Genomic DNA, 27,982 nt, shown 5'->3' with positions numbered 1-27,982 from the left:
TCTATTTCCACCATCACTCTGTAGACCAGGCTGGCCTCGAACTCACAGCGATCCACCTGCCTCTGCCTCCCAAATGCTGGGATTAAAGGCGTGCGCCACTGCTCATCCCTTTTCTGAGCTCCCTATTTCACACCTCTTAGCCCCATCTTTTCCTAATCACTCTGTAGGGTTTATATCCTCTGAACACCAACTCTTTCTTAATGAAGGAATGACAGAAACCTTCCAGACAGCAGTTTCCTTTTTGTTCCTGGTATCATCATTGATTGGGCTGAAAAAAATCTCAAATGTGAACCAAGATATTTTCAATATCTTCCATTGTAGTCTTAATTTTTCTGACATATAAAATTCACCACCAGGCTGTGCAGTCTCCCTCTTTTCCTGCAAAAGTTTTAAAGTTTCTCTACCAGTATTTCCACCTAAATATAGAGATGCCCGGCTCTCCCTGCCAGCTCCCTGATATGCAGCTTCAGGAGTGCGATCCACGCACCTGCGATTTTAACAAAAATATATTCCATCCACGATGCTATCACAGCCTGCCTGCGAAACACGGCCAGGCTCCTTCCTCACCCACTGGATGCCAATGCAAGGTACCTCCTCTATAAAACCCCCACAAACCACCCCTCTCTGTCTCCTTTCCTTGGGTGGGGGGAGAATTCCAGAGACTCCCAGGTCCAGAGACGCAGGCACCATCTGGTGTCCAACGCAGCCCCTGTGACTGAGTGCCTTTTACCAGCTACCTCAGAAGCTCTCCTTATCCATACTGTGCCCTTAGGGGCTCCAGTCTTCCTGCTAAAACAGGTTTTCTCTGTATCAAGTTGAAATCCATTGCAGCTTAATTTCCGCCAGCTGGGCCTACATCGACACCCTTCCATTTTTCCTAAACTTCCTCGCCATCACTTACGCCCCCGGCCACCTGTCTAGTCTGGCTCTGCCCGCCCCTCCCTCCAGCCCTCCAGCCACACAGCCGTCCTCCCTCTTCAGCTTGCTGAGTTTCTTCCTGCCTTAGGGCCTAAAGTGTCCTTTCCAGACTTTACCTTCTCCATACTCCCTTTCCCTGGGCTAGAAATTACGGAGAGATTTGATTAACATCTCTCTCTCTCTACCTGTTACTTCTGTTCAAGGTTGAATCCTTAGCATTTGACATAGCAACTGGCACAGAGTTAGCCCTTAGTAGGGTTTGTTTGTTTGTTTGTTTGTTTGTTTAAATAATGGGTGGCTGGGTCAATGAATGAATGCATGTATGCAAGACACCAGTCCTTTGGGGCCACACAAAACAAAGTAAGGTCACTTCTATGGCTGGGAGTCACTGGAGATGAGGTCAGCTACATTGCAGAAGTGACCAAGGATGGGACAGGACAAAACAGACCATTTCAGAGCCCTCTCTAGGCTCAGGCCCAGAAAGACAATCCTTGTGCTCACCACTGCACAGATGGCTGGAGTGAACTGAGTTGCACAGTGTATACATGAAATCTGTTTTTGATTCAGACATGAAAATTGTGTAAGTCCCTCAGAGTAATCTAAAACAAAACAAACAAACCAAACCAAACCAAAATTCCTAAACATTTCAGGTGTTAATGTTTGATGGAACAAAGAAAAGGCAGCAAGAGCCATCACAATGACCAAATGTCATTTCGTGACAAACCTAGTGCTGAGACTGGTGGCTTTCCTAAGCAGGCAATGCAACTGGAGGCCGACTGACACACTAAAAACTCAGTCACCTCCAACCATCAAAATGAACCCAACTGCTGTACTTAAGATTCTTGTGTTTGCCCTAGGCAGTGGTGGCACACGCCTTTAATGCCAGCATTTGGGAGGCAGCGGCAGGTGGGTCTCTGATTTTGAGGCCAGCCTGGTTGACAGAGTGAGTTACAGGACAGAGAAACCCTGTCTCAGGGGGAAAAAAAGGGTTCTGGTATTTTATGCATACACGTTATAGCTTAATGAAAAATCTGAAGTCGTGCAAAGGAAACAGACAGCTAGGAAACAAGACTTAGATGAAATAATAAATATACATTTAGAGAGTTGGAAGCTCATAAAGGCTGCCCGATAATTACTCATCTCTGTCTGGCCCACAAGCAACTCACTCTGTGACCTTTGACAAGAAGCAGGCCCTTCATGGGCCTCAGCGATGGCAACAGGATTTGATCAATAAACTAATTCGACAAATGCTCAGCACAGTGCTTCCTGCTGAACTTAATGAGATGAGGCACATGAGAGCACTTATGATGGTGTCTGGTTTGGATGCAATAAAAAAAAAAAATACATGAATGCATCTTTGTGGGAAATGTAGGAGAAGGCTAAACTTTGCTATAGTCTAAAATACTTTGAGAAAGTATCTAGATATCAGGGGAGGAAAATTCCCTTCACCACTCCTTATGTTCTCTACTTGGTGCCTGAGAACTGAAGTGGCCAAAGACAGAGCAATGAGACTAGAAAAGGCACTTCTAACTTTTATACCGATGGAGGTTCGAAAGAAAGGAAAGGGAAGAAAGCCCAAAGAAGCTACTAGGTTTGGGGACCACTTCTAACAAAAAGCACTACATAGCGAAGTGACGAGACAAAAGGAGAGAGGTTTGGAACGTCCACAGTGGACGCTGGAGAGGTGACCACGGACAGCACTGACGGTAGCCAGGGCTTGCCAGTAAGGTTGGCTAATGCAGGCTCAGCTGATGCTTTCGTTTTTCCATTTTGAAAACAGCTGTCCTCTTGGTTTCAGAGAGAGGAGGGGAGATGGAGGCCCTGCTTTCAGGACAGGCAGGGAGAGAGCTTCCTCTGTTTGTTTTTTCTCAGTTACTCACAGCTCAAAATATTCCTTAAGCCAAAGTGGCGTAGTGTGATCCTTTCACAGTCAATACCAACATTGTAGTTTCAAACAAACAAACAAAAAACAAAAACAAAAAACAAAACAAAAAAACCAGTTTGTTGAACTGACATGAGCCTTGCCTTGAGGTAACGCAGGAGGGAGATATATTTTGAGTGTGTGGACTGGATTAGATCTACGCGGCTGATCTGTGCTCAATTTCCCCCAGGCACACCAACAACACACCGCCGTGGGGGAGGCAGCTAACTCTTTCTTGGTGCTTTTACAGATCAAACAATGAGCCTAAAGTGCTTCCCAAAATGCTTGCCCTCTAATCCGCTCTGATGCAGGGGCTCTCCTGAGAAAAGGAAGCTGGCAGCACAGGGTGTCTGAGAGAAGAGAGGATGTTCTTCAGAGTAGACAGATAAACCCAACACACAGAAATGGAGGAGACACACCTGTTTAAAGCTAAGACCATGCATTGCTCTAAGAGACAACAAGAAAAAGCCAGCCGCTTCCTAAATATGCAAATCCTGATTTGTACATGTGAGTGGGGATGTGGGGTAGAGCCACTGAATTAAAAAGGCATACTGCACGTGCTCAGTATTCACATCGTGTCCTTATGATGTTCTGGTTCTGTACTCTGAGTTCAGCACCCCAATGGGTTTCTGGTCCTTACGGAGTATAAAACTGGAAAAAGTGAGTCTCGAATAGGGAAAGGAATGCCATTCTTAGCAGTGGCATAACCTCCTTAGGGAGAAATGGGAGCTTCGGACGGTTATTCCTGCAGGGGCTGCAGAGCCCAACCCTGAGCTCTGGGCATTCAGAAAGGGGCCAGGTTGTCCTCACAGAGAGCGAGGCCATCTTCTTGCCTGTTTTTAGGTCACACAAAGCAGCAGCTTTGTGGGCTTCAGTCAGCAGCATCCTTAACTCCATGTCACTGTCAGTGATTTACCGTTCCCTTCAACTCAGGCCGCCTCCCTCCCTGGGCACTTCACTGCTCCTGAGGCTGCAAACATGACCTCAGTGCTGATATATCTCCTCACAGCATCCCCCCCCCGCCAGCTCAGATTCCCCCATCTGCAAACTGTAACTCTCAACTGCTGAACAGCCTCCCAAACACAACACACCCCAAATCAGACTCTATCCTGATCTCATGAGCCAGGCTGCCACCCTCTGTCCTGCCATCTAAGGTCAGTGTCTACCTAGTCACCAAGCACTGTGTTAACTTTTCAGCACCATGGGACAGTAGGACAGTATCTGTATATATGTGTATATATGTATATGTGTATATATATGTATATGTGTTTGTGTGTGTGTGTGTGTGTGTGTGTGTATGAGCTTCAAAGCCCAGCAACACAAGGATGCAAATGGGCATCTCCCTTCCCGTACCCCACTTGCCCCACCCACAGCAGCACGGGTGGCTTCTCATCTCTTTGCCAGACACACTGCTGTACACATCCATCGGCAGGGAAACACAAACCCACCTGCTTCCACTCCCTTTTAATTTATCATTAGTGTGTGTCTTGGTATGTTTGAGGGGGCAACATGTGGGGGCCAGAAGAAACTTTGAGGACTTTATGCAAACACTTTACACACTGAGCATTTGTGCCTGCCCTCCTGCCTCTTGTTCTGAGTGTGTGTGTGTGTGTGTGCGCGCGTGTGCACACATGTGTGATGTATGCGCATGTTCACGTGTGCAGATATATGCACATATGTGGGTGTAAGTGTGTGGGCATGCCTGTGGAGGCCAGAAGTTGACATCAGACATCTTCTTCAACCACTCTCTGTTAATGCGCTTTTCTACAACTTATTTTATTTGAGGTATTGAAGCCTCTTCCTCCCTTCCACCAACACCTTAATCCTAGGTAAGAGAGAAAGAAGGCTGGTAGGGAGAGACCCCTGTACTTCTCCTGGCTGTTTAGGGTCAATGTGTTCTTTCAGGGACAATACCAATCTCCATCAACAGCGAATGCAGAAAGCAGCCTCCTCTGAGCAGCTGCATGGAAACGTTTCTCTCCATCTATCTTCCACACTGTCCGGCTCTGGTCTCAACTGCTACATGCCACATGCTGCCACTGCATGCCACACTTTCTCTCTCCGGGTTCTCCTATTACTCTCCCTCAGAGTCCTAGACCACGCCCTTCTCCATGCCTCACGAGGCAGGCCATTACCAGCTGACAAAGACCATGCCCCACACGAGGCAATTATCATCTGTGGACATACTAAAGTCCAAACTAAAACCCCACACTTGGGATTAAAACAAAAACGTATTTACATAACATAACTGAGTTTAGAAAGAACCCAAAATTTCCATTACAGTTCTCCTTATTATATATTGAGGTGAGGCCTCTCAGTTGAATCCAGAGCTCACTGATTTGGCTACTTTAGGCAGTTTGCTCCATCACACCTACATCTGAACTACACTTGTGTGGCTAGTGCTTGACCCACTAACCCATCTCCCAGCCCTTTCCTTCTCTTGATAAAAATAGCAGCACGCTACAACCAGGCTTCTGAACTTGCAGGTTCACATCTGTAGATTCAACCAAACGTGGGTTGTAAATATATACACCCCCGCCACTGCAAATGTTCTCAGCATCAATACTGAACATGTACAGATCTTTCTCTTTTCTCGTTCTCTAAGCAATAGGGCGCAGCACACATCTGCATAGCATTTACGTAGGTTTTGTGATGGTTTCGAGATGATGTGTTAAGTTATAAGCCAACAGTGTCAACACAGCGCAGGGACTTTGCCGTCTGCAGGAAACCCAAGTGTGGCAAGAATGAGTCTCCCATGGAAAAAAGTCATCAGTATGTGCACAACCCTACTCATACCCTTGTTGCAGTTTTGCTTGGTGTGCCTTGGTACGTTTTCCTAATCCAGTAAGGCTCCTGCATTCTTATGACTGTGCGGTACTGCACTGAGTCAGAGGGTCATGTTTATCCAGCCCCTCCTCTGGTGAGATGGCTTCTGGTATTTCTATGGATGACACAGCAGCATGCACCTGTGGACTCCGCAGTCCCTGCCGGTGTCTTGCCTTCCCTCTGTTATTTCCACTGTGTCTGTTACTTCCTTTAGCACAGACCTGCATCACTATGGAAGCCTCCCAACTGGCCTCTTGGCTTCCTGTCACCTCACCGATATGAGTGGGTACTTGCATGTGCAGGGATTCAGTGCAGATCGGGAACGACAAGTGAGTAAGACGGGGCAGAAAGCAGGCTGGAAGCCATCCTCGCCCTCCTCTCCGCCATGTCTGCTGTTAGAAAAGGAGCGACAGGAGTCAGGCAGATGGATATAGAAACACGAATTTCCTTATTGTCAGGGTTTCGCTTGCAAAAAATAGGCCAAGCTCTATAGCCAAACAGGTTCCTTCTGCTTCCTCTCAAGTCCAGACTCCTAAACAACCCTAGGGGAGAGATGCATGTGTAGAGGGACAGATGGCTGCTCGGGTGGTGGCCAGGGGAACTATTGTCTCATGGCTGTCACGCTCCCACGGGGCGCAGATAGACAGGCCTCTACACCAGCCTCTAGAAGACTCGGGTGGGTTTCTCAAATGGAGACAGGAGGCAAAATAAAGTACAAGCCCCACAAGCCGTGGCAGATCTAAGAGAGAGCAGGAACATCCTGGGGGGGGGGGTTCACGTGAGCAGCTTGGTCTCTTCCTGTAGTGGGAAGGATTTAAATGTAATAAGCTCACTTTAGAACTCCTGAGTGACATGTCTCCCCAACGACTGGGCACAGTTCAGTGGACACTCTAGTCACACTCTCTGCTGACTCTACCCGTAGGGCTACTACTCTTTGTGTAGTCACTTTAGTTTAGGGTATCTCTTATATCCCCCTTTCTCATAAAATCACAAAGAAGGGGAACAGAGTGTCCCTAACTGTCCACCAAGAAGCTTACCACTGTGCTGTGTTTTAAAACAAAGGAGCTTTTCATCAGGAGCATGTGGTCTTTCAAAGCTTTTGAATGCTAATTTTTTTATGTCTGTATTAAAAAACTATCGCTCAGTAGTATGTCTTGGTGACAAACTTTCAAATACATGGTAATTTCATTAAAAGATCAAACGGAAGCTATCACTAAGTCCTGGGAGAGAATTGAGTCCATGCTACAGACTTTTCAGAAGTACACTATTATTGCGATGGGAGAGAGCCTATTGGACCAACAGGAGCCAGAAGACAATGGAGGGCATCCAAATCCAAATCCTACCTTCTTCCCTCCTGACTGATGTCCTTTTAGGGAGCAAAGCCCAGAATGGCCATCCTGCTGACAGCTTCTTTATAATGCCTCTGTGAGGAAATTTTACCTCAGTGTCTGATTAGTCAAGTTGGAAAACTGAAGAACACCCCAGAAAGTGGTACCTCTGCTTTCCCAGCATACCTTGCTTCTCAGAGATGTGTCATGGCTTCTTCATAAACATAGTCAAACAGTTCTCACTGCCAAGACTTGTGTTGCATTTGTCACCTTCACCCAGATTCCTGGCTCCCATCTCTAGGAATTCCCAGTAAACAGACTCCATGATCTATGTTTTTGAGAAAATTTCCCCAGTTATGTATGGTGAGATTACTAGGTTTCTTCAACCACTGGCTTTTATGACCCAGTTGCATCCTGTCCTCTTGCCTCCTGGCCATGCCTTTTTCTTCCCAAGGCTGCTCTGCTTCCTGAGGTAAGGACTATCGCATTGACCCTCAATGATGGACACTCTGTGGGAGACCAGGAAGAACCTGTGACCCACGCTGGGTAACTAGAGCCTTTCCCCAGAGTCTTCTAACTGGGGAGGAGATGTTTTCCCTGGAGTCACAAAGCTATAAAGGTAATCTGGGCTGCCTGGGAGCACATTGAACAGGCGAAAATGTGCAGGCAAAAGAGGGAGAACTGGGGATGGAGGGTGGAAGGTAGGAGGTGAGAGAGGAGAGAAATCCACCCTGACGAGAGCACGGACCTGCTGCTGTCATCAGCCTGGCTACAGGAAGCTTCCCACCCTTCTTCCTGGCTTCAGTTAATCCGAGTTGGGTTTCTGTGATGTTCAACTGACTGACAGACATCTCAAGTCCATCTTTTATCAGCCTCCTGACTTCCTCACTGAATACACTGGGATGTGACTAGTTCCTACACACCCCTTAAAGCGTCATTTGCTTGCCTCAAGTCCCACGCACATGCTCCTAAAACTCAGTCGCCGTCTCCCCATAAGTCCCCACTCCGGCCTTCCAGAGACTTCCTGTTACTTTCTGACAACTAAGCTAGGCAGGACACATCGTCCCTCAAACACACTCCAGGGCTGTCCTGTCTGACCCTCGCCCAGCTGACCTTGCCTCCTAGAACACCCTGCCCTGCCTCTTCCTGAGGCCTAGCTGCCCGCTGCAGCCATCATCTTCTCGGTGTGCAAGTCTGAATAGTCTCTGCCTCACCACTACTAGCCAAACCAGACTGCTCATGGTGTCCTACCCCTCAGGTGCCTTAGTGATGTTCACCTTCCCACACATGGCCTCTCTCTCCACACCTACCTAGGGAAGTCCCCCAAACACCCAAGTGACCAGCACTGGTGTAAGCCTAACTGAGGGCCAGTCACTGCAAAGGGAACATTCAAAATTTCACCAGAGGCCCTTGCTGGTAGAGGACAGGTCTCTTGGTACCTGAGAGATACCCAGCACTGTCCTGGTTAACTCCACTGATGTCCACCACCAACAGTGCTTGATATTAGCAGAGTGAGCAGGGACACTGATGCCCCACAGAGATCTTTCCCTGATGCACCAAGGTTAGCTGGTTGGCACTGGCTAGAAAAACATATGATCAAGTCCCCACTATCACAACGACAGCCTCTTGACCTCCTTTCCTTGTGTCTAAAGCACAGTTGACAACAGGCAACTGGCTGTTTGTTGTTTGCTTGTTTTTGTGATGACTAAATAGGAGAACAAATTTAGGCAACTGTCCATGCACACACCTGCACACAGGTGACTGATACCTGCTAAATGAATGAGTTTATGAGTGAGCAGCCCACACATGGTGGTGGTTCATAAAGAAACAGCTTCTAGGATCCAGAGAGTCCTAGAAACCTACAAGAAGAACATTATGACGGGCAGATCTGGGCCCAGGGGTCCTGCTTAAACTATGACACCAGCCAAAGAATATACGGGCAATAAACCCCAATCCAGATCTAGCCAATGGACAGGACATTCTCCACAGTTGAGTGGAGAGTGGGGACTGACTTTCACACAAACCCTGGTGCCCCATATTTGACCACGTCCCCTGGATGGGGAGGCCTGGTGACACTCAGAGGAAGGATAGCAGGCTACCAAGAAGAGACTTGATACCCTATGAGCATATACGGGGGAGGAAATCCCCCTCAGTCACAGTCATAGGGGAGGGGAGTAAGGGGAAAATGGGAGGGAGGGAGGAATGGGAGGATACAAGGGATGGGATAACTATTAACATGTAAAATGAATGAATTAAAAAAAAAAAAAGAAAAGAAAAGAAAGAAAGAAACAGCTTCTAGCCTGCTTTCCAAAGGACTCCAGGTGGGTTCACATTTGAGTCTGGTCTGCAGTCTACTGCAGTCCTTGGCCTGATCCACCTATTCCTATGTGGTGATGGAGAATTGCCAGTGAAGGCTCTCAACTCAAGAGGTGTCACTCTGCAGCTCCACCAGGGCCCAGGGGCTTAAGCTGATCTTCCCAGGGGAATCCAGCCACCCCATTAGCAATGTGGTTCACCCAGTGACAGCCATATAGGTCCATCCCACCCCTTACCATAGTAGCCAATAGGGCCCCTGAGGCTGCCAGCTCAGGTGGCTACAATTGTCTCAATGTTGGTCACCTGAGAATCATCTGGAGCTTGTGACCAATTCTAAACATCAAAACTTTGGCGAGACAGTGGAGACTTCTGTAGATTCTCCATAGGTGACTGTCATGCACAGGACAGTCTGACAATGGCTGATTTATCACCTGTCAACAATGCTGGAACACACCTTCCTGGATGTAAGCCTTTTCTGTGCCATTTGCCAAGTAGCCTTGGTACCCATCTCCTGCCTGACCGAGCTCCTCCCACAAGGCTGAGCTCATCCTTCCTCATCCCCCACTAACACTTTTCGATGCTTCTCTATCTCCTTGGATAAGCTGTGAGCTCCTTGCAGGCAGGCACCTGGAAACACTCCCTTGCATCTTCTCCAGATCCCAGAGTCCCTGGGGATGGATCTCAGGCCTAAGCTGTTCCTTCGGCTTCCTGGATGAGTCTGATCCATGCCTTCTACCCATTCTTGACTTCCCCAAAGCACTGGGTACAGCAAATCTGATAAATATGTGTTGGACCAGCCAAGCGTTCCCTCTGTCTTGCAGCCAGTCACATCATCACACCTCAACGTCACTGATTCCTGTGGAGAGCTAAGCTCCCCTCCCCATAACGCCTTCATCCAACCTTCATCCAACAAATGTCACATCCTGTGACAAAGGCCTGGGACTCAAGACCACACCAGAAAGCACATGGCAACCCCAAGGCACCTAAGAGTCTACTGGTGTGTTAGCTAGTTTGCAGTTAGCACTAGGATTCCTTCTGTGTTGGAGTTATTCCTTTCTTTCCACATACAATTTGATATTGAAAGGGTAGGGAAGACATGCTGCCGGCACACAGAAACATTTCCTGAATGGCTACTGAATCAAGATAACCCATTTCCTGGCACTGTTCCCCGCCTGCTAGAACTCTCTTTTCCAACAACACATGTGAGTGACCATCTGCCTATGAGTGTAAGTCCCCTAAGGCAGGAAGTAGGCCACTCGGCTCACCATGCCTGATACAAGGATTGGCTACACTAGATGGCCAGTGCATAGCGCCAGATATGTGAGACATCTCAGAAGCAGAGCGTTCTCCCAAGCCCCTCCCCCTGCCCCCGTGTGAAGAGATGTGAGCAAGGGCCACAGCAAGACAGTCCTTCTTTTACTTACTTACAGGTTGACCTGGGACTCTAGTTCAGGGTCTTTTGTTGGCCAAGTCTGAAGGGGCTGGATGCCGAAGGAGAGAGATGACTTGGCTTTCCAGAGGAGGGTCTGAGCCAGCTGACTCCCACAGGACCCCTTGGTCAGTGGATCCATCAGTGGGCCTGGAGGCTGAGGTGCTGTGCTGAAGGAGAGGGGAACGATGATGAGAACCAGAGAAGGCTGCAGGCCCACCATAGCCCAAGGACGCCCTGTCTTTTTTTTTTTTTTTTTTTTTTGAGACAGGGTTTCTCTGTGTAGCCTTGGCTGTCCTGGACTCACTATATAGACCAGACTGGCCTCAAACTCACAGCAATCTACCTGCCTCTGCCTCCCAAGTGCTAGGATTAAAGGACGCCCTGTCTGAAGAGCATCAAAGAGGAGAGCACCAAGGTACAGTAAAGGCCCAGGTGCCCAGCACAGCTACATCATGACCTGTTTGTATTTTGCTCAGCCATCTGGGTGTGGAGGAACTGCTTGGGGTCAGTCCAAATCCCAACGCATCCCTCAACTATGACCATGTCACCCAAAAAAAATCAGTTGAAAGGATCTCTCATGATTTGGAGATGAACTGGGTACCCCTAAAGGGTTGATATGTTGCAGTTTAATCCCCCCTGTGAGTATTTAAAAGGTGGTGGTATTCTGACTGCAGCATGTGGAGGCAGAGCCTTCAAGAAGTGGTTAGGATTAGATGAGGTCACTGGTGTTGAGCCCCCATAACTGAACCTCAACTGTCTTAGGAGAGCAAGATCATTAGTATGTACACATACACACACACACACACACACACACACACACACACACACACACACACACACACACCCTTGCACAATCTCAAGATTCTTCCAGAAAGAAAAGTATCACCAGGTGGCCCCTCATACTTTAATTGGAACTGGGAACCAAAATAAACCACACTCCTTTTATAAAGTCACCCAGCCAACAGTATCTTGTTATGGTAATGAACAACTTATAGCTAAAGAGTCAGTGGGTATTTTAAAAAATTACCAGCTCCTTTATACAAAAGGCAGTATTGCCTGAGCAAGTAAAGCTATGTCTAGAGCGCTTTGGGAGACTAGCAGCGGTCTAAGGCCATCACTACCGTGGTCCAGAAGTACTCTTGGTTCATCTAATTTCTAGTTTAAACAGCCACAAGAGACAGAGAAACGGCTCAGTGGTTAAGAACACTTGCTACTCTTGCAGAGGACCTGGGTTCTATTCCCAGCACCCACATGGTGCCTCACAACCATTTGTCACTTCAGGAGATCCAGTGTCCTCTTCTGACCTCTGCAGGAATCAAACAAATGGTGCATAGACATATATTCAGGCAAAACACACACACACACACACACACACACACACACACACACACATATAAAATAAATGAATCTAAAAAAATTTAAGTCCTGAATGGCCATAAAAAGGGCTCAAGACTGACAAAACTAGATACAAAGAGCCAAATTCCCCACTTCAGGAGTGATAGCATCTAGTATATAAACGGCGCATGCCTGTTTGAATTGACAAATGGATTGTGCATAGGATTGTGCACTGAGAAGTATATTCCTGAGGTGTGCTGTCCTTTCTCTGCAGCCACAGAGAGGGAGGTGGGACAGGCAGTTCTGAAAGGGAGGGGCTAGGCAGCGAGGAAGGCAGCAGTAATGCTCCCTCTGACTGGAGGGATTTCAACTAGCAGCATCTTCACTCGACCTCAAGTGAAAGACAGACAAGCCAACTGAATCCAGCTATTGGGAAATGGAAAAATGAAAATAAGAAGCGAGAACATGTCGTTCAGGCAGCTTGAATCCTTGTTCTGGGGCCATGGTCACTCATGTCTGGTTCAAAATAAACCATTTTCTTAATTTCTTTAAGAACATAAAAGAGCAATCTTTAACAGCATCTGGTCAAGAGGTGCTTTTTAAGCTGAAAGACTGTGACGAGGTAGAAGACAGGAGGACTAGAGGGCCAGGGCAGAGGCATCTGTGAAGGGGCCTCCACAGGGAGCTGCATGTCTGGAGGCCCAGGGAAGCATCTCCTCTGGGTATTTAGAATCAGACAGGCATTGTCTCAGCTGCTCCAGAAGGTGCTAAGCCAGTCCCAGACTGAGGGATGCTTAAAAAAAAAAGTCATTCTAGACCTATGTCTAATGCAAAAGGAATCCAGATCCACCTGTACGCCACCTGTCCCTTTGACTCTTCTCTTGCTAAGACCCTGGTGCTCCTTCTTTGTAAGAGATGAATCAGCTCTCCCCATCACTTCTTCTGCATTGGAGAAGCCACGTGCTGTACAGTTGACCTGCAAGTCCACTAGCCTCCTGTGTACCTTACAGCAGCTCAGGGGACATCAGAGCTCAAGCCTCTCCTGTGAGGCAGGAGGTAAAGGGCTACTCTGGTGCGTGAACAGTTCTCGCGTAGTGTGTGTGTGTGTGTGTGTGTGTGCGCACGCGCGCGCGCGCACACTCACATGTGTATAGGACTGTGTGGAGGCCAGAGGTTGGTATCAGATAGCAGGGAGCTTCTTCAGTTGCTCTATACCTCCCCTTAAAGAGTTATTTGTGTGTGTGACTGTTTTGCCTGCATATATACGTGGACACCATGTGTATGGCTGGTGACTGCATTTGTGAGCCTCCATGTGGGTGCTGGGAACCAAACCCAGGTTCTTTGCAGAAACAGTAAGCACTCTTAGCTGCTAATCCATCTCTCCAGCACCCCAGACCATATGCTTCAAGACATGGTCTCTTACTGAGCCGGGAACTCAACTGTGTGCCTACACTGGACGGCCAAGGAGGGCCAAGGATCCTCCCGTCTCTGCTTTCCCAGGACGGGTGCATGCTGTGATGGGTGCTGCCAATATAAATTCAGGTCCTAGTGTGGCTGAGACAGCCCCACTCTGAGGCTCAGTGTCGCCAGACATTATTGTTGTTTTAGCACTAAAACAACAGATAAATAATAAGGCAGACTTCCAAACACTTGAGATTTCTTCCCATTCCAAAGATCATACTCACATGCAAAAGGCTGACAACGTGCTCTCCAAGCCCAACAAGAGGGGAGCAGCAGCAGGAAACTGAGTGAAGCTTCAGGTTCACAAAGTCCTATAAAGGAACAGCTGGCTACTAAGCAACTGAAATGGGGAGCTCTTAGGTGTAATGTCTGCATATAGTGCTTCTGGAAGACAGCACAGCTAACACACACAACACATCTCACTGATAATTTCTCATACTGATTACATGTTGAACTTGTGTGTGTGTGTGTGTGTGTGTATGTTACATATACAAGTGTGTACATGTGCATCCACGTACATGGATGTCTTCCTCTGTTGCTCTCTACCTTAATGCTTAATCTGGACCTCAGTGATTTGGTAAGACTAGCTAGCCAAAAAGCCCTGAATCCTCCTGGCTCTACCACTCAGAGCTGGGATTACAGGTGCGCCTGCCATGCTCACCCGGCTCACCTGGCTCTTCACATGACTGCTGGAAATTCTGGGTCCGTATTCTTGCATAGCAAATACTTTACTGACTGAGCTATTTCCCCAGCTAGGGTTCTTTTTAATGTGGCTAGTTGAAGATATAAAATTCCATATATAAGTCACTTAAAAAAAAATGATGCCTTAAAATTGTCTCTACCGAGATAAGGAGCTGGTTGACCACTACCCGGCAGCTTCAGTCCCTGGCTGAGGACCACTGTCTCATTAGGGTTTCTGTAGCTGTGACAGGACACTGTGACCAAAACCAACTTAGGGAGAGAAGGGTTTACTTCTTCTTACAGGTTGCAGCCCATCTGCCAGGGAAGTCAGGGCAGAAATGCAGGCAGGAGCTGATGCAGAGGCCATGGAGGAGTGCTGCTTACTGGCTTGCTTCCCATGGCTTGCTCAGCCTGCTTACAGCGCCCAGGACCACCAACCCAGGATGACTCTACCCACAATGGTCTGGACCCAAACGCACTACAGATTTATGGAGGCATCTTCTCAACTGAGAATGCCTCTACCCAAATGACTTCAGCTTGCGTCAAGTTGATATAAAACTAGACAACTGACTTCTGTCAACTTGACACACCAATACAACACTAAACAATAACTTTTCTTTTTCTGTTCATTCCCAAGATCTCATAATAACATCATAATATAAACATAGTATAACTTTAGAAGCCCCACAGTCTTTAAATATTTAACACTTTAGCTAGGCATAGTAACAGTGCCTTTAATCAGCACTTTGGAGGCAGAGGCAGGAGGATCTCTATGAGTGTGAGGCTAGCCTGGTCTACATAGTGAGTTTCACGACAGCCAGAGCTACATAGTGAGGCCCTGCCTCAAAAAGCAAAACAAACAAATATTTTAAAGTTCAGTCTCTTAAAACATACAGTCTTTCAAAGTTCAAGCACCGGGGCTGGAAAGATGTCTCAGAGGTTAAGAGCACTGGTTGCTCTTCCAAAGGTCCTGAGTTCAATTCCCAGTAACCACGTGGTGGCTCACAACCATCTATAATGAGATCTGGTGTCCTCTTCTGGCAGGCAGGCATACATGCAGACAGAACATTGTATACATAATAAATAAATCTTTAAAAAAAAAGTTCAAGCACCGCTAAAATGTCTGAAGTTTCTAAAACACCCACAGTCTCTCTAAAATACCTAAAATCTCTCAGAAACTCCAAAGTCTCTCCAAAATCTCTAAAATTTCAGTGTCTTAATTGTGGGATCCAGTAGAATAAATAAAATAAGTTAAATACCTTCTTATTCTAAGAGTGAAGAAACAGAGCAGTTACAATCTTCAACAGTGTGAAAAGTGTGAGGATCAGTGTGAGAGGTCTGGGACTCACTCAGGATCCTCTGGGTATAGCTCCATGTCTCCAGCTCTGCCGCCCACAGTACACACAGCACAGCTTTTCTCCTAGGCTCAGGCTAGCGTCAACTGTAACTGAGGCTGCAACCTTCACCAATAGCCTCTCTCAGCACCCCGCTTCAGCTGCCCTCCCTGCCCTCTCATGTTGGGGTTGGTCAGAGGGTACTGTTTTGTATTTAATTGTTAGCTACTGCCCCTCCTTAAGATCTGGTTATACCCCAGATGAGCATGTAACCAAGTGATGCTGTGTAGTTTTGCTCCCCAATTATCCCTGATTGGCCAATAAGGTTGCTGGGCAAAAGAGAGGTAGGCAGAATTTAGGTTCCTGGGCTCGGGGTTGGAGAGACCATAAGGCAGGAGGAGGGAGAGAAGCTGAAGATGTAGCAGGAGGAGAGGAAAGAAGGAAGAAGAGGAGGAAGACACGTGGCTTGATGGAGCAGATCCAGCCCAGACAGGATGACTTATTCGTAAGCAACTTGGGGTATGTAGCTGAAAGATAGCTAAAGAGCTTAGAGGATTGATATCTGCCCTGGTCTAGTGCTTTAAAGCTTATAAAATATATCATAGTCTCTCTGTGTCAATTATTTTGGGAGCTAGAAGGGTTAAAGAAAAACTGTTGATTTATTAATTTCATGTTACACTTTCATGTCTTCAAAGGCAATACCAGCTGAGAGGCTCTTACACATGAACAAATTTTGCTGTCAGCATGAGACACAGCCCCGACCCTCTCTGGCCCACAGCTTCTGTGTGCTGACATTGAGGAAAGGTCAATCCTAGATGCTGCTAGTCTCTTCTTAATTACTGCTAATTTTTCAGCTCCAGCTCATCAGTATCAGTTGTGCCCATAAAGCAAAGGTTTCACTTCAGTAGTGCTTGTCTCTTGTTAATTACAGCTGACCCTTAAGCTCCAGCCAATAGGGCACCATTGCCTTCTAACACAAAGTATCAAGTGGTCCCTACAGTACTGAAACAACTCTTAAACTTCCCTCTGAAATTTCACAGCCAGGTCACCATCATCTGTACCCCTTGGCGTTATCTTTTAAGTTTCTACACAGGCTCATTAAGCTCTGAACACTCAATGGCTTCCCCATGGCTTCTAGTCTTTCCACAATCCTCCCTGAAACACCATCATTGTGCTCTGTCAATGCCCCACTCCTGGTACCAATTTCTGTATTAGTTGGTGTTCCTAATCCTGTGACAAACACAATGAGCAAGCAATATGGGGAGTACAGGGTTTATTTCATCTTACAGCTTGTAATCCATTCCCCAGGGAAGTCAAGGCAGAAGCTCAAGGCGAGGACTGATACAGAGGCCATGGAGGAGTGCTGCTTACTGGCTTGCTTAGCTTTATTATACACTCCAAGATCACCTGCTTGGGGATGGCACTACCTACAGCCTGGACCTTCCCACACCAATGACTAATTTTTAAAAATACACTACACGCTTGCCCACAGGCAATCTTATGGAGGCATTTTTCTCCACTGAGTCAAGCTGACATAAAACTAGCCAGGACAGCTACAAGTGGCAGCGACAGAGCCCTCTGGAGGGGAGGCAAGGCAGCTGCAGGTGTGAGGAGGTGCCCTGCGGATGGGGGAGGTGTGCTGAGAAGGTAGAGAACACAGAAATGGTAGAGAGTTCTAAGGCCACTTCAAAGACTGAGTGTCAATAACAGTTTGTTATCCTTGGTGGAGTCTCAGATCTATACCTAACAAAAAATGCTTGGGCAATCCAACATCCTATGACTGTTCTTATTTCTGTTTACTGTGATTAATTTTCTATTTGCACCCAACATCTTAAACATCTTTACACATTAATACAGATGTGGAATATTACAGAAAGAGATAAACTACTGCATGGATATTCTCTAGATTTTTTATTTTTATACTATTGGGAACATTCCAACACCTTTCTAGTCCCTTAAATATTTTACTTTAAAAACCTGAAAATAGTGTCTCTTTTAAAAACAACATTTCTCTTTTTACCCACGAGTTTCTTTTTGTGTTTCAGTTCTCTTTCAAGCTACTTGGATTCTGTCTTGTCATGGTTCATTTTAATCTGCTCATTCGTTTATTTTCATATCTTTATTTTTAAAAAGTATGTTTCCTTATCCTTGGAAAATAATTGTTTTTTTTTTTTTTTTCGAGACAGGGTTTCTCTGTGTAGCCCTGGCTGTCCTGGACTCGCTTTGTAGACCAGGCTGGCCTTGAACTCACAGCATCCACCTGCCTCTGCCTCCCGAGTGCTGGGAACAACGGTATGCACCACACCTGACTCATAATTCATCTTTATTTTCTATTTAGAATATTCAATCGAAGAACTTCTTGGCAAATGGGCAGAACTCACAGAAATAAGCAAAATTGTTCAATTAAAGAAAATGTATCCAAACTAAGACAAGAGGCAAAGTCTACACTGTAACTCTGGAGGTTTGCTGGTATGTGTGGACACAGGGAAAGAAACAAGGGCATTTCCTGTCCTACCTAATGTGAGGGAAATAAACAAGAACATTTTGTGGGCCTAAGTCCTTGCCCCTACATTTGACTTGGAGGGGCAAGACTGGCTAGAAGGTATCCTTTTAATGCTGGGGTGGGGGTCCTAAGAGAAGAGGTAGTTTCACCTGAGAAAAGGCTGAATGAAAGATAAGCATAGCTTAAATCTGAACTTCTTTAAAGGTTTTGTGTTACAGGATACTTGATTGTTGTACATAGAAAACCTAATTGTTAGCAAACATAAGAGCCTAAATCGATATTGCATTGGTCAGATGCAGCTTGGGTGAGCCGCTGAAAGCCTCCACAGGCTAAAGAATGCGACGCTCTGCCTATTTTAAGGCAAGTTGCTTGGGAGAGGTCTTGTGGTGTTTGCTCTATGACCCCAAAGTCAAGTCAGCTGGGTGGCTTCAAGGTACCCCACCATAATGGTGAGATGGTTTGGGCTCTCTTTATTTGGCTTGGAGCGCCCCCACCATGATATGGCTGAGCCTGACAAAGGCGGAGAGGAGAAGCTAGAGACCTCTGACAGGGCCTTTATGGAGGAGCAACAGAGAAGCAGCTGGCAGGACACAGGCAAAACAGAAAAAGAGCTGAGGAGCCCTTGTGGGTTTGGAGGAGCTCAAGAAAAAGGTAGTCTAGCTAGGTAGAAACACAGAAAGAAAGAGATTTCTAAAGAACTTGTAGTCTAGTTGTACAGTCAGGCTTGTAAATAGATATTTTGTATATAGTTCAGAAAATAAAGTTACTTTGCTGAGCTAGCAGGTGTTTACCTCAGTTTACACCTCCTATGTCTGTGTCTCTTTCCTTCCTTCTTTCTTTTCTTCCTTCGGTTTTTCAAGACAGGGTTTCTCTGTGTAGCCATGGCTGTCTTGGAACTCACTCTGGAGACCAGGCTGGCCTCAAACTCACAGAGATCTGCCTGCCTCTGCTCCCAAAGTGCTAGGGCACCACTGAGCCTCTCTTGTCTTTATGGATATATTAGATAACTTAAAGTGACAGTTTTGAGTAAAAGTACATGTGAACCCACCCAAAGAGGGATCCACCTGTTATGGAAAATCCTCCACAGAGACCCTCTGTGATGGGCCTGGCTGCTTTATGTGTATAGGGGGGTGGACAGAGGGTCAGATCTGCTATTTTCAAACCTTCCTACCATTTATTCAGTGACATTCTGGACCTTTCTCTTCATCCAGATGGTATGCACAGCTAGGCAGGCATGGGCAGGCATAGTGAGGCCACATGATGTGGACAGTTTGACATCACAGAAAAACAGAATTGCAACAGGAGCGGCATCTCCGCTGGCAGGAGGCAGCGCTAGCACTGATAAGACAGCTCAGCCTCAGCTCTGCTCTCCAGCCTGGCGCCAGCCACACCACACTCATCACTGATGGCCAGCCATGTTTCACTAGGAGCCTAAGGAACTACAGGAGGCACACCCACCCACAAGCATCTATGATCTCACACATTGCTGCTTCTGACCATTCACTGGGGAAAACCTTAACACATGTCAATCAGGATCTGTGCCTCTCTTTAAACCAAGCTTTTGGGGTCTGGGCTGACATGAGCAGTATGCCCTAAAGAGCTAGTTGGGGCAACAGTGGATGAACCATCCATGGACATGGTCAAATTCCCCTACTTCCCACTACAGTTACTTATCTCAGAGCTTTGTTTGTTTGGTTTTGGTTTTTGAAGACAAGGGTTTCTCTGTGTAACAGAGCCCTGGCTGGCCTGGACTCACTTTGTAGACCAGGCTGGCCTCGAACTCACAGAGACCCACCTGCCTCTCCCTCCCCGAGTGCTGGGACTACAGGCGAGCGCTGCCACATCCGGCTTTCAGAGCCTTTTTATTCTTCATGATGAAGCTGTTCTGGTCACGCATTTGCTTACCAGCACGTGGTCTATCTTATGGTATTCGAATGTCAGCTCCATAAGGGAAGGAACCCGACCTGCCTGTTCACGGCATTTCCACACTCCTGGCACACAGAGGGACTGTGTGAGCAATTTGTCCAACGAATCAATGACTAGGTAGATGCCAAGAGCACAGAAAATTCCATTTGAGTAGGGAAAACTTGGCAGGATGCTTAGGCTTTTCCAATCTCTTTGGTCACGTGGCTCCACTGTCTCACTAGCCTCTCAGCAGGAAGCTGCTTTGTGAGGACTGAGCTGGATGCACAGAGCAGACACATCTATGGCACATCAATCCAGGTTTGAATCGGGAAGAGACATTAGGATATACTTGCTGGCAGGCACTGCCTCTCTCTGGTCAGAAAAACGAGGCAGGTGCTCATGTGTTCAGTTCCTTCTGTGCGATGCAATCATATCTTATGCCTAGAAAGCCCATGCCAGTCACCCATCTGGGGCTGGGGTACCACTGGTTTTCCAAGCTATTGATGCAATGGCAGGAGAGATGCTGCCTAAAACGCACAGTGGGGTCACTTGCTTCATGCCCTCTCCCTTACATTGTAAGGGTTCAAACGGAAATGCCCCCTTTTTCTGTGCTTAGAGTTCAGGCATGATTTAGATTCTACAGAGCAGAGGCATTCCAGAAAGGCTCTGGAATGATGCCAGGCAGAACCAGAGACGTGGGCATCATTTTGCTCTGCAGACAGCGAAGGGGTTCTGTGGATCTGGACTCGGTCACCTTTTGTTTTTCATTGATTTATTTATTTAATCGCTTTACATCAGCTGCTTTTTTATTCCAGAGTTTTCTGAAGCTGCGGTAACGATGGTGGAGATGGAGGCGGAGTGGGCAGTGGGGGCTCTGTGGTTAGCGAAGACAGTAGCAGAAGCTTCCATCTGTTGACTTAGCTATGTTACTGGGCGTCTGTGGTGCTGGGAATTCAAACCCAGGAGCTTGCACATCCTTGGAAAACTTTCTTTTCTGCCCTCTAGCCCTAGTTCCTTCCCCACTGGCTTCTTATCATGAAGTAGAATCTTTCTTCTTTCTTCTTGATGACTTCAAAGCATCACAGGGAGCACAGAGGAGTTCCAGGAACACAGACCAACCAGCCCTCGGCCCCTTCAAGGACATTATAAACATGTAATTCTTTGTGTTCCTATTAACTCCCTCTGCATATCCTGGGAAGGGTGGGTTCTGTTATCTGCAACCAGTTACTGTTGCTTTGGCCTTTACAGTGTTTGTCAGATTGGATTGTTACAGTGTTTGCCAGATTGGCTTAAAAGCAGATGTGGGGTAGGGCCGGTTATAGACTTCTTCTGACTGGAACAATGTTCAAACTCCTTAAGCAGCAGAAAGACACTGTGTACTTTTATGGGAACACACAGGAGTGCAGCCCTTGAGTAGAAGAGAGATGTTGCTTCTAGCACTAAGTACTTCCCTAGTGGGAACCGGAACACAGGACACAACAGACTTCCCAGGCCACCGTGAGAGGGCACACTTTGTTCTTGCTACTGATAACTTGACTGACACTGTTTTGAGTCTTTTCAAGTCTGTTGAACACTGTTGGGTCCTAAAGTATGCTGAAAAGGCAAAATGGTTGAGAAATTGGAGTCTAGAGTCTAGCTTATGGTGCTGTAGCATCTCCAAGGACGAAATTTAACCACATCTTAAAGCCATTTCTGCTGGGGGAGGCTCTGGCTGCTAGGTAGCCCTTCATCCCGAGTTCCCTCGGTGACCTCACACCCACTGTGCTGGAGGATGGAGCTCAGGGCCACTCGCCCAGTGGGCCTCACTCCTTTTTCATATGCCATCCTTTCAAATGTGTAAAGGGTGCCATTATCTCTTTAAATTCTTTTCTTTTTTCTTTTTTTTAATAGATGAAACCCTTTCCTTATCCCCAAATCCTAGATAGGTTTCACCCAGTATAAACATCTTTACAAAAGAAAAAAAACAAAAAACAAAATAAACAAAACATGAATTTTTTAACATCCTGCCACTCCTGCAGAGGTGACTATTGGTTGTTTCCAACTGTCTCCTGTCATTATCTCCTCCATATTACAAAAAAGTCTTGTCAAAGGCAGCGAAGACCCACAGGAGTTCACACCTAGAGGCCACTTCTTAAGTGATTTAATTTGATTAAAAAAAAAAAAACCACTCCTCTTTGTATAAACTACACATATGATTTTTATTTATGTATGTATATTATGTGGTACATATAAATATGTTTGCACTTGCGGGATGTGTGTGTGTGTGTGTGTGTGTGTGTGTGTGTGTGTGTGTGTGTGTGTGCATACATATGTATATGTTGGATGCCTTGGATTGCTCTCTGCCTTGCATGCTGAGGCAGGGTCTCTCCACAGAACCCAGAGATTGACAATTTTGCTAGCTGAGCTAGCCAGCGTCACCTAGGTGGCAGATGGGCTTCCGTGCCACCTGGAGGACGGGAGATGTAGACTTGAGTCCCCAGTTGCCCAGCAAGCACTCTGCCTGCTGAATAATCTCCTCAGCCCTATGGATATATATACTATTTCCTTAAAGTCTTCTGGAAACTTTTCAACCATATTATATATCCCTTCTACAATAGTTTCCTAAAGTATCTGCTATCCTTGAGTTCCACATTTGTTAACCTTTATTCCAGTAATTCTTTTGTTTGTTAGTTTTGGGTATTTTGAGGGTGGGTTTCCAGATAGGGTTTCTCTGTGCAGTCCTGGCTGTCCTGGACTCACTCTGTAGACCAGGCTGGCCTCGAACACACAGAGCTCCGTCTGCCTCTGCCTCCCCGAGTGCTGGGATTACAGGAGTGCACTACCGCACCTGCTATTCCAGTAATTCTTTCTTTGTTATGTTTCAACTTCTGTCAGTCTGAATGTTTGTGTGTCTCTCCTGAGTCCTCTCAATTCATGTGCTGAAATTTAACCCCAGTCAGATAGTATAAAGAGGCTAGTCAGGCACCAGGGCTTCGTCTGCACAACTCCTAAAAGAGGCAAAGGAGCCAACTGGCTTCACTGGCCTCTCTACCATGTGACCACACCTCTAGAAGGCTCTGTCTCTGCGAGACAAGCACCCATCACTTACAAAATCAACTCAGAACCTAAGTTTGGATTTCAAAGCCTTGGGAACTGTGAGCAGCACATTTCTGTTGGCTACAAATGACTGATAATGTACTCTAAACAGCCTCTGCCAGCAAGCAGCCCCACAGTGAACAGCTTTGCGTTTAAGGCTCTTTGCAGTCAACGCAGTTCTTACCTGCTCTCTGTCCTCTCATATCCTAAGGGTTTAGAAATACCAGCCCACCCCAGCTGCCACCCCCACCTGCATGCTGCTTTAGAGTTTCCCAGCAATCTTCCTATTGCACTGTTCGCCAGATTTCATCTCTCTTCAGATCTTCAGTTCTGGAAACCAGACGGCCAAACCTAATTTCTCATATTAACCTTCTCCAGCAAAACTAATTTAACTATTGTCTTCCTCCAAGAAAGGAAGCTGGTTTGCATTAATTTAAAATCTTAGTGAATAATAGAAGTTAGTTTTGCTTCCCCTGCCCTTAGGAGGACAGATATGAAAATTCATTTTCTGCTGTTGGCCCTCAGAGCCCATTATGTTGGCCCAATGCAAGATGGCTTTTCACAGTCTTTCCTGAGAAGACTGCTGTTTATCCAAAAGAAAACCAACAGCAGCAGATTTATTTATGATTAAATACTTAAGGCCTTGACACAAACAAAAGAACGATGACATAATATAGAGGAACTAAAGACTGCAAAGACAGCACCATTTAAGTCTTCATTAACAAAACCACCCCAACCCAGAAAGCCTCTACAACATGACAACAACAAAATCCAAGAGTCAAAAAAAAAGCATATGGAAGAAGAGAGTGTGACTGCATATGCATACTGGATAACTGCTCTTTTCAGAACCCAGTTTGGCCTGGAAAGCAACAGGAACAGGAAACCATTTGTTTTGGCTTCAGATTTGTTCTTGGAGACGTGGGCTTTTTGCATGACTAACGAGGAGGCCCTCATGTACAGAGCAATATTTGGAACAGGACAAAATTATGTTTTCCACTCACAATTCAAACTCTTCTGTCTAGTGGGGGCTCTGAGGCACGGTGGCTACACTGAGCAGCTGTGATGTAGTCACTGCGCTAAGTAAGACAGTCTTTTAGAACAAGAACTAAATCAGAGCACCAACCCCACTGTGGACAGCACCCAGACACCTGGATTTCAGGAAGTCCTCCTAGATCTAACAGCACCTTGGTCAACCTAGTACTCACTTCCTTCTGAAAAGAGCACTGTGATTTTCCTCCGGGGAGTCACTACCTCTCAGTCACTATGAATGGAAGCGATTTACCCATCGGGTCTGATTTGCATACATGACCCAGGTCTGACCATTTGGTTCAAGGATGTCTCTAGCCAGTGAAGGACACTCCAGACATTTACTGAGAATAGAGGAGTATATTTCTGGAATAGAAAGTAAAACTAGGCCGGGCGTGGTGGCGCGCACCTTTAATCCCAGCATTCGGGAGGCAGAGGCAGGTGGATGACTGAGAATTCGAGGCCAGCCAGGTCTACAAAGTGAGTTCAGGACAGCCAAGATAACATAGAGAAACCCTGTCTCGGAGGAAAAAAGAAAGTAAAACTATAGTAGTTAACTTTTTTTTTTCCTATCTTGAGAAAAAAGTTGAATTGGTTAGTGTTTGTCAACTTGACACAAGTTATCTCCAAAGAAGAAAGCTCGATTGAGAAAACTTCCATCAGATTTGCCTATAGGTAATTTTGTGAGATGTTTTCTTGATTAATGGTTGATGTGTGATGGCCATCCCACTGTGAGTGGTGTCAGATCCTGGAAAGCAGGCTGAGCAAGCCATTAGAAGCGAGCCAGCCTCCATGGTCTCTACTTTAGTTCCTGCCTCTGGGTTCCTGCTTGAGTTCCTACCTGAATGTCTTTCAATGATGGGCTGTGATGTTGAAATGTAAGATTAACCATTTCTTTGCCATGTTGGTTTTGGTCGTGGAATTTATCACAACAATCGAAAGCAAACTAGGACAAAAGTCGACTAGGAAAATGAAGACGCTGATGGCGTTATTGAAACACCTTGACCACCTACTCCCAAAGCTTGCTCCTCCCCAGCATTATGCAGCCTCATGAGCCAAGACTTCTCTTTGCTCGCCATTCATAGCCTCTGATGATATTTTAGAACGTCCTCACAACCCTATCAGAAATGACATGTTATTAGTCCCGGATGGAGTAGAGGATTTCAATAGAGATTACAGTTGAATAGCCAGAAGCAAGAACCACCTAATCTAACCTTGCACCTGGACTCAAACCGTGGGCGGGCCACTAGAACGACAAGTGGCTACACAGACAGAAAGTGAGTGATGGGTGGCAAGGATCAGGTGAGCTTCAACAGTGCTCTTAGGAAAGACAACAAAGTTGCTCTCTAGTAAAGTGGTTTTGATTAGGGCTAGAGAGAAAGAATTGGTGACATGCTTGCTGAATTAGCATAAGGACAATAGTTCAATGCCCAGATGTCATGTAAAAAAGCCGGATGAGATAACATGTGGGAAGATGGAGACAGATGGACAGTTCCCTAGGCCTTACTGATCAGCCAGCCACGCCTAACTGGTAACCTCCTGGTAAATGAGAGACCCTGACTCAAAAGGACAATGTCTCTTAAGGAATGGCACCCGAGGCTGTCTTCTGGTCACCACATTCATACACATGGACACACATGCACGCACATGCACGCACATACGCACGTATGCACGCAGACACACGTGTGCATGCGCAAGCTTACTTTAGAATTAAAGACTCCCTGAGCTTATATAGAGTATGCAGAATCTAGCTGACCAACTACAGAGGTTGCTGGAGAAAAGTTTCTTGCACTCCCACGGAAGACTGGCTTTCAGGGTGGGAGGGATAGGAAGCAGGAGGTTGAGAGGAGCTGGGAGAGAATATGATCAAAATACAGCATATGAAATTCTCAAAGAATAAAGGTGGAATAAAATGGAAAGAAATCACCTGGTAAATTCAACCCTGATAGGCAACCCTGCAAATACTGCAGTTCGTGCAAAGCTCAGCCTCTATGAACTGCTCAACACAGCTCAGCAACTCAAGAATATTTAAAATAACTCAGGGTCGTTACCTGTCATTCTTGATTGTTAGGAAGTGGAGGGGAAAAAAGCAACAGAGTCTTAAAATACCATGTACCTGCTTATTAGCGTCTTCTGCACAAAGTGGATGTGGCTGAGAACTTCCCTAGGAAAGTTAATCATCCTGTCCACAGCTGTCAGTCCTAATGCTTCCCACACTCCTGTGGGGAGCGCTTCGCACATGCTAGGTCACTTAAGGCTCACATCAATACAGGTCACTTTAAAAATGCATTAACCAAGAGTCATAGAGGGCTAAAGCAACTCTCTGACATTCACACGCTTGATTGGAAAAGGCAGAACCGTGAGCTCAGATCCATGTGCACAAACACCATCTGATATGCCCGACTACAAAGTCATGGGGAACGCCACGTTGAGGGCAAGCTGTTTAACAGAACGGGTGTCTTCTATGATGCCTCCTTACAAAGCTGGTCTTCCTCACTACCTACCAGCATGATGCCTCATGCCTGGTCCGTTTCTTGCTCCTTCACTTTCATTAGCTTGCTGTGTTTGCATAATGGTTATCACTGACAAGCTGAAACTAATGCCACACCAGTGTGCACTCACGTAAACACACACAATGACAAGATGATTATTCACTAAGGGCCTAACCATGGCACGAGACATTTGAACTTGATACACTTGGTCACGAGAGGTAACCGAGGCACACGGACGTGGCAAGGCTTTCATTCCTGGTTGTGTTTCGAGAGCAGCTATAGAGCTCTCAGACAGCTGCGGGCCTTCTGGATCACTGGGCTTGGCAGAAGGAACCATGCACCTAACAGATTTAGATGTATACAAGAGGCTCTGACACCCAGCCAGAATTGTGAGGTCATTTGGATTATTGAATTAAGGAAGTCGTTTTTAGAGCAGCAAAGATAATAGAGAATTACTTTGTGTGCTGACTTTAAAATTGAATTAAACATGGAGAAATTGTAGATGAATTATTTTTCTATTTTAAGGTAAGGGATTCTTACATGAGCATAAACAAGGAAGAAATCAATGGATCTAAAGTTCAAGACAATAGTCAACACAGACACACAGACACAGACACACACACACACACACACACACACAACAGCACCACCACCACCACTACCACCACCAGCAGACAGAAAGTGAGAAGGCAAATAAGTAACTGGAAAAATAACTGCTACATATTTAACCAAAAAAAAATTCTCTTAATAAATAAAAAGAGCTTCAATTCTATAAGGAAAAATAAAATTATTCTAAAAGAAAAATGAAGATCATACGTACAAATAACATAAATAAAAATTATGAATTATGAGAAATACCTCATTACTAAATAAAGAAATTCAAATTAAGACGAGGCATTTTGGCAAATATAATAGTGCTGAGGGGCGCAATCTGGCATGGTGCTTCAGGACACTGTAGGAGGCTCCTTGGTTCTGGCTCCTAATTCCCTTCACTTTTATGATCATGTAGACCAGTGATGCCTTCACACAGAAGTGACTACACATGGATTGACTGCATCTCTAGGAAGAGTGAAAATAGTAAAAGATGGACATCCATACAGTACGTGATCACACAAGCAACTGAAAAATTTTCTTATCCCCTACTCTGATCTAGCCAATGGACAAGACATTCTCCACAGTTATGTGGAGAGCAGGGACTGACTCTGACATGAACTCTGGTGCCCCATATTTGACCACCTCCTCTTGGTGGGGAGGCCTGGTGGCTCTCAAAGAAAGAATAAGCTGGTTACGAAGATGAGACTTGATAGCCTATGACCATATAGTGGGGGAGGAGGTCCCCCTCTGTCATAGACCTGGGGGAGGGGAATAGGGTGAAAGGAGGAGGAGCGGGAGGATTCAAGTGATGGGATAACAATTGAGTTGTAATCTG

The 27,982-nt window shown here is 46.1% G+C and overlaps 2 protein-coding genes across 5 annotated transcripts in view; one reads left to right on the top strand and one right to left on the bottom strand.

Annotated features, from left to right (window-relative positions):
• The window catches only part of Rpl12 (ribosomal protein L12), a 1,083,577-nt gene that overhangs the window by 135,272 nt on the left and 920,323 nt on the right, over nucleotides 1–27,982 (top strand). The window lies entirely within an intron of this gene.
• Nucleotides 1–27,982, bottom strand: part of Garnl3 (GTPase activating Rap/RanGAP domain like 3) — a 146,373-nt gene that overhangs the window by 115,052 nt on the left and 3,339 nt on the right. For all 4 annotated transcript variants that reach the window (XM_051166233.1, XM_051166232.1, XM_051166231.1 and 1 more), the window contains exon 2: nucleotides 10,738–10,908. In XM_051166233.1, the coding sequence (XP_051022190.1) occupies nucleotides 10,738–10,880 (143 nt within the window). In that variant the 5' untranslated portion in view covers nucleotides 10,881–10,908. The remainder of the gene's footprint in view (nucleotides 1–10,737; nucleotides 10,909–27,982) is intronic.

The sequence above is a fragment of the Acomys russatus genome, chromosome 24 (assembly GCF_903995435.1).
Source record: "Acomys russatus chromosome 24, mAcoRus1.1, whole genome shotgun sequence".
Classification (NCBI taxonomy): Eukaryota; Metazoa; Chordata; class Mammalia; order Rodentia; family Muridae; genus Acomys; species Acomys russatus.
Note: the sequence above shows the minus strand (reverse complement) of the source record. Positions and strands in the feature narration are given on the sequence as shown.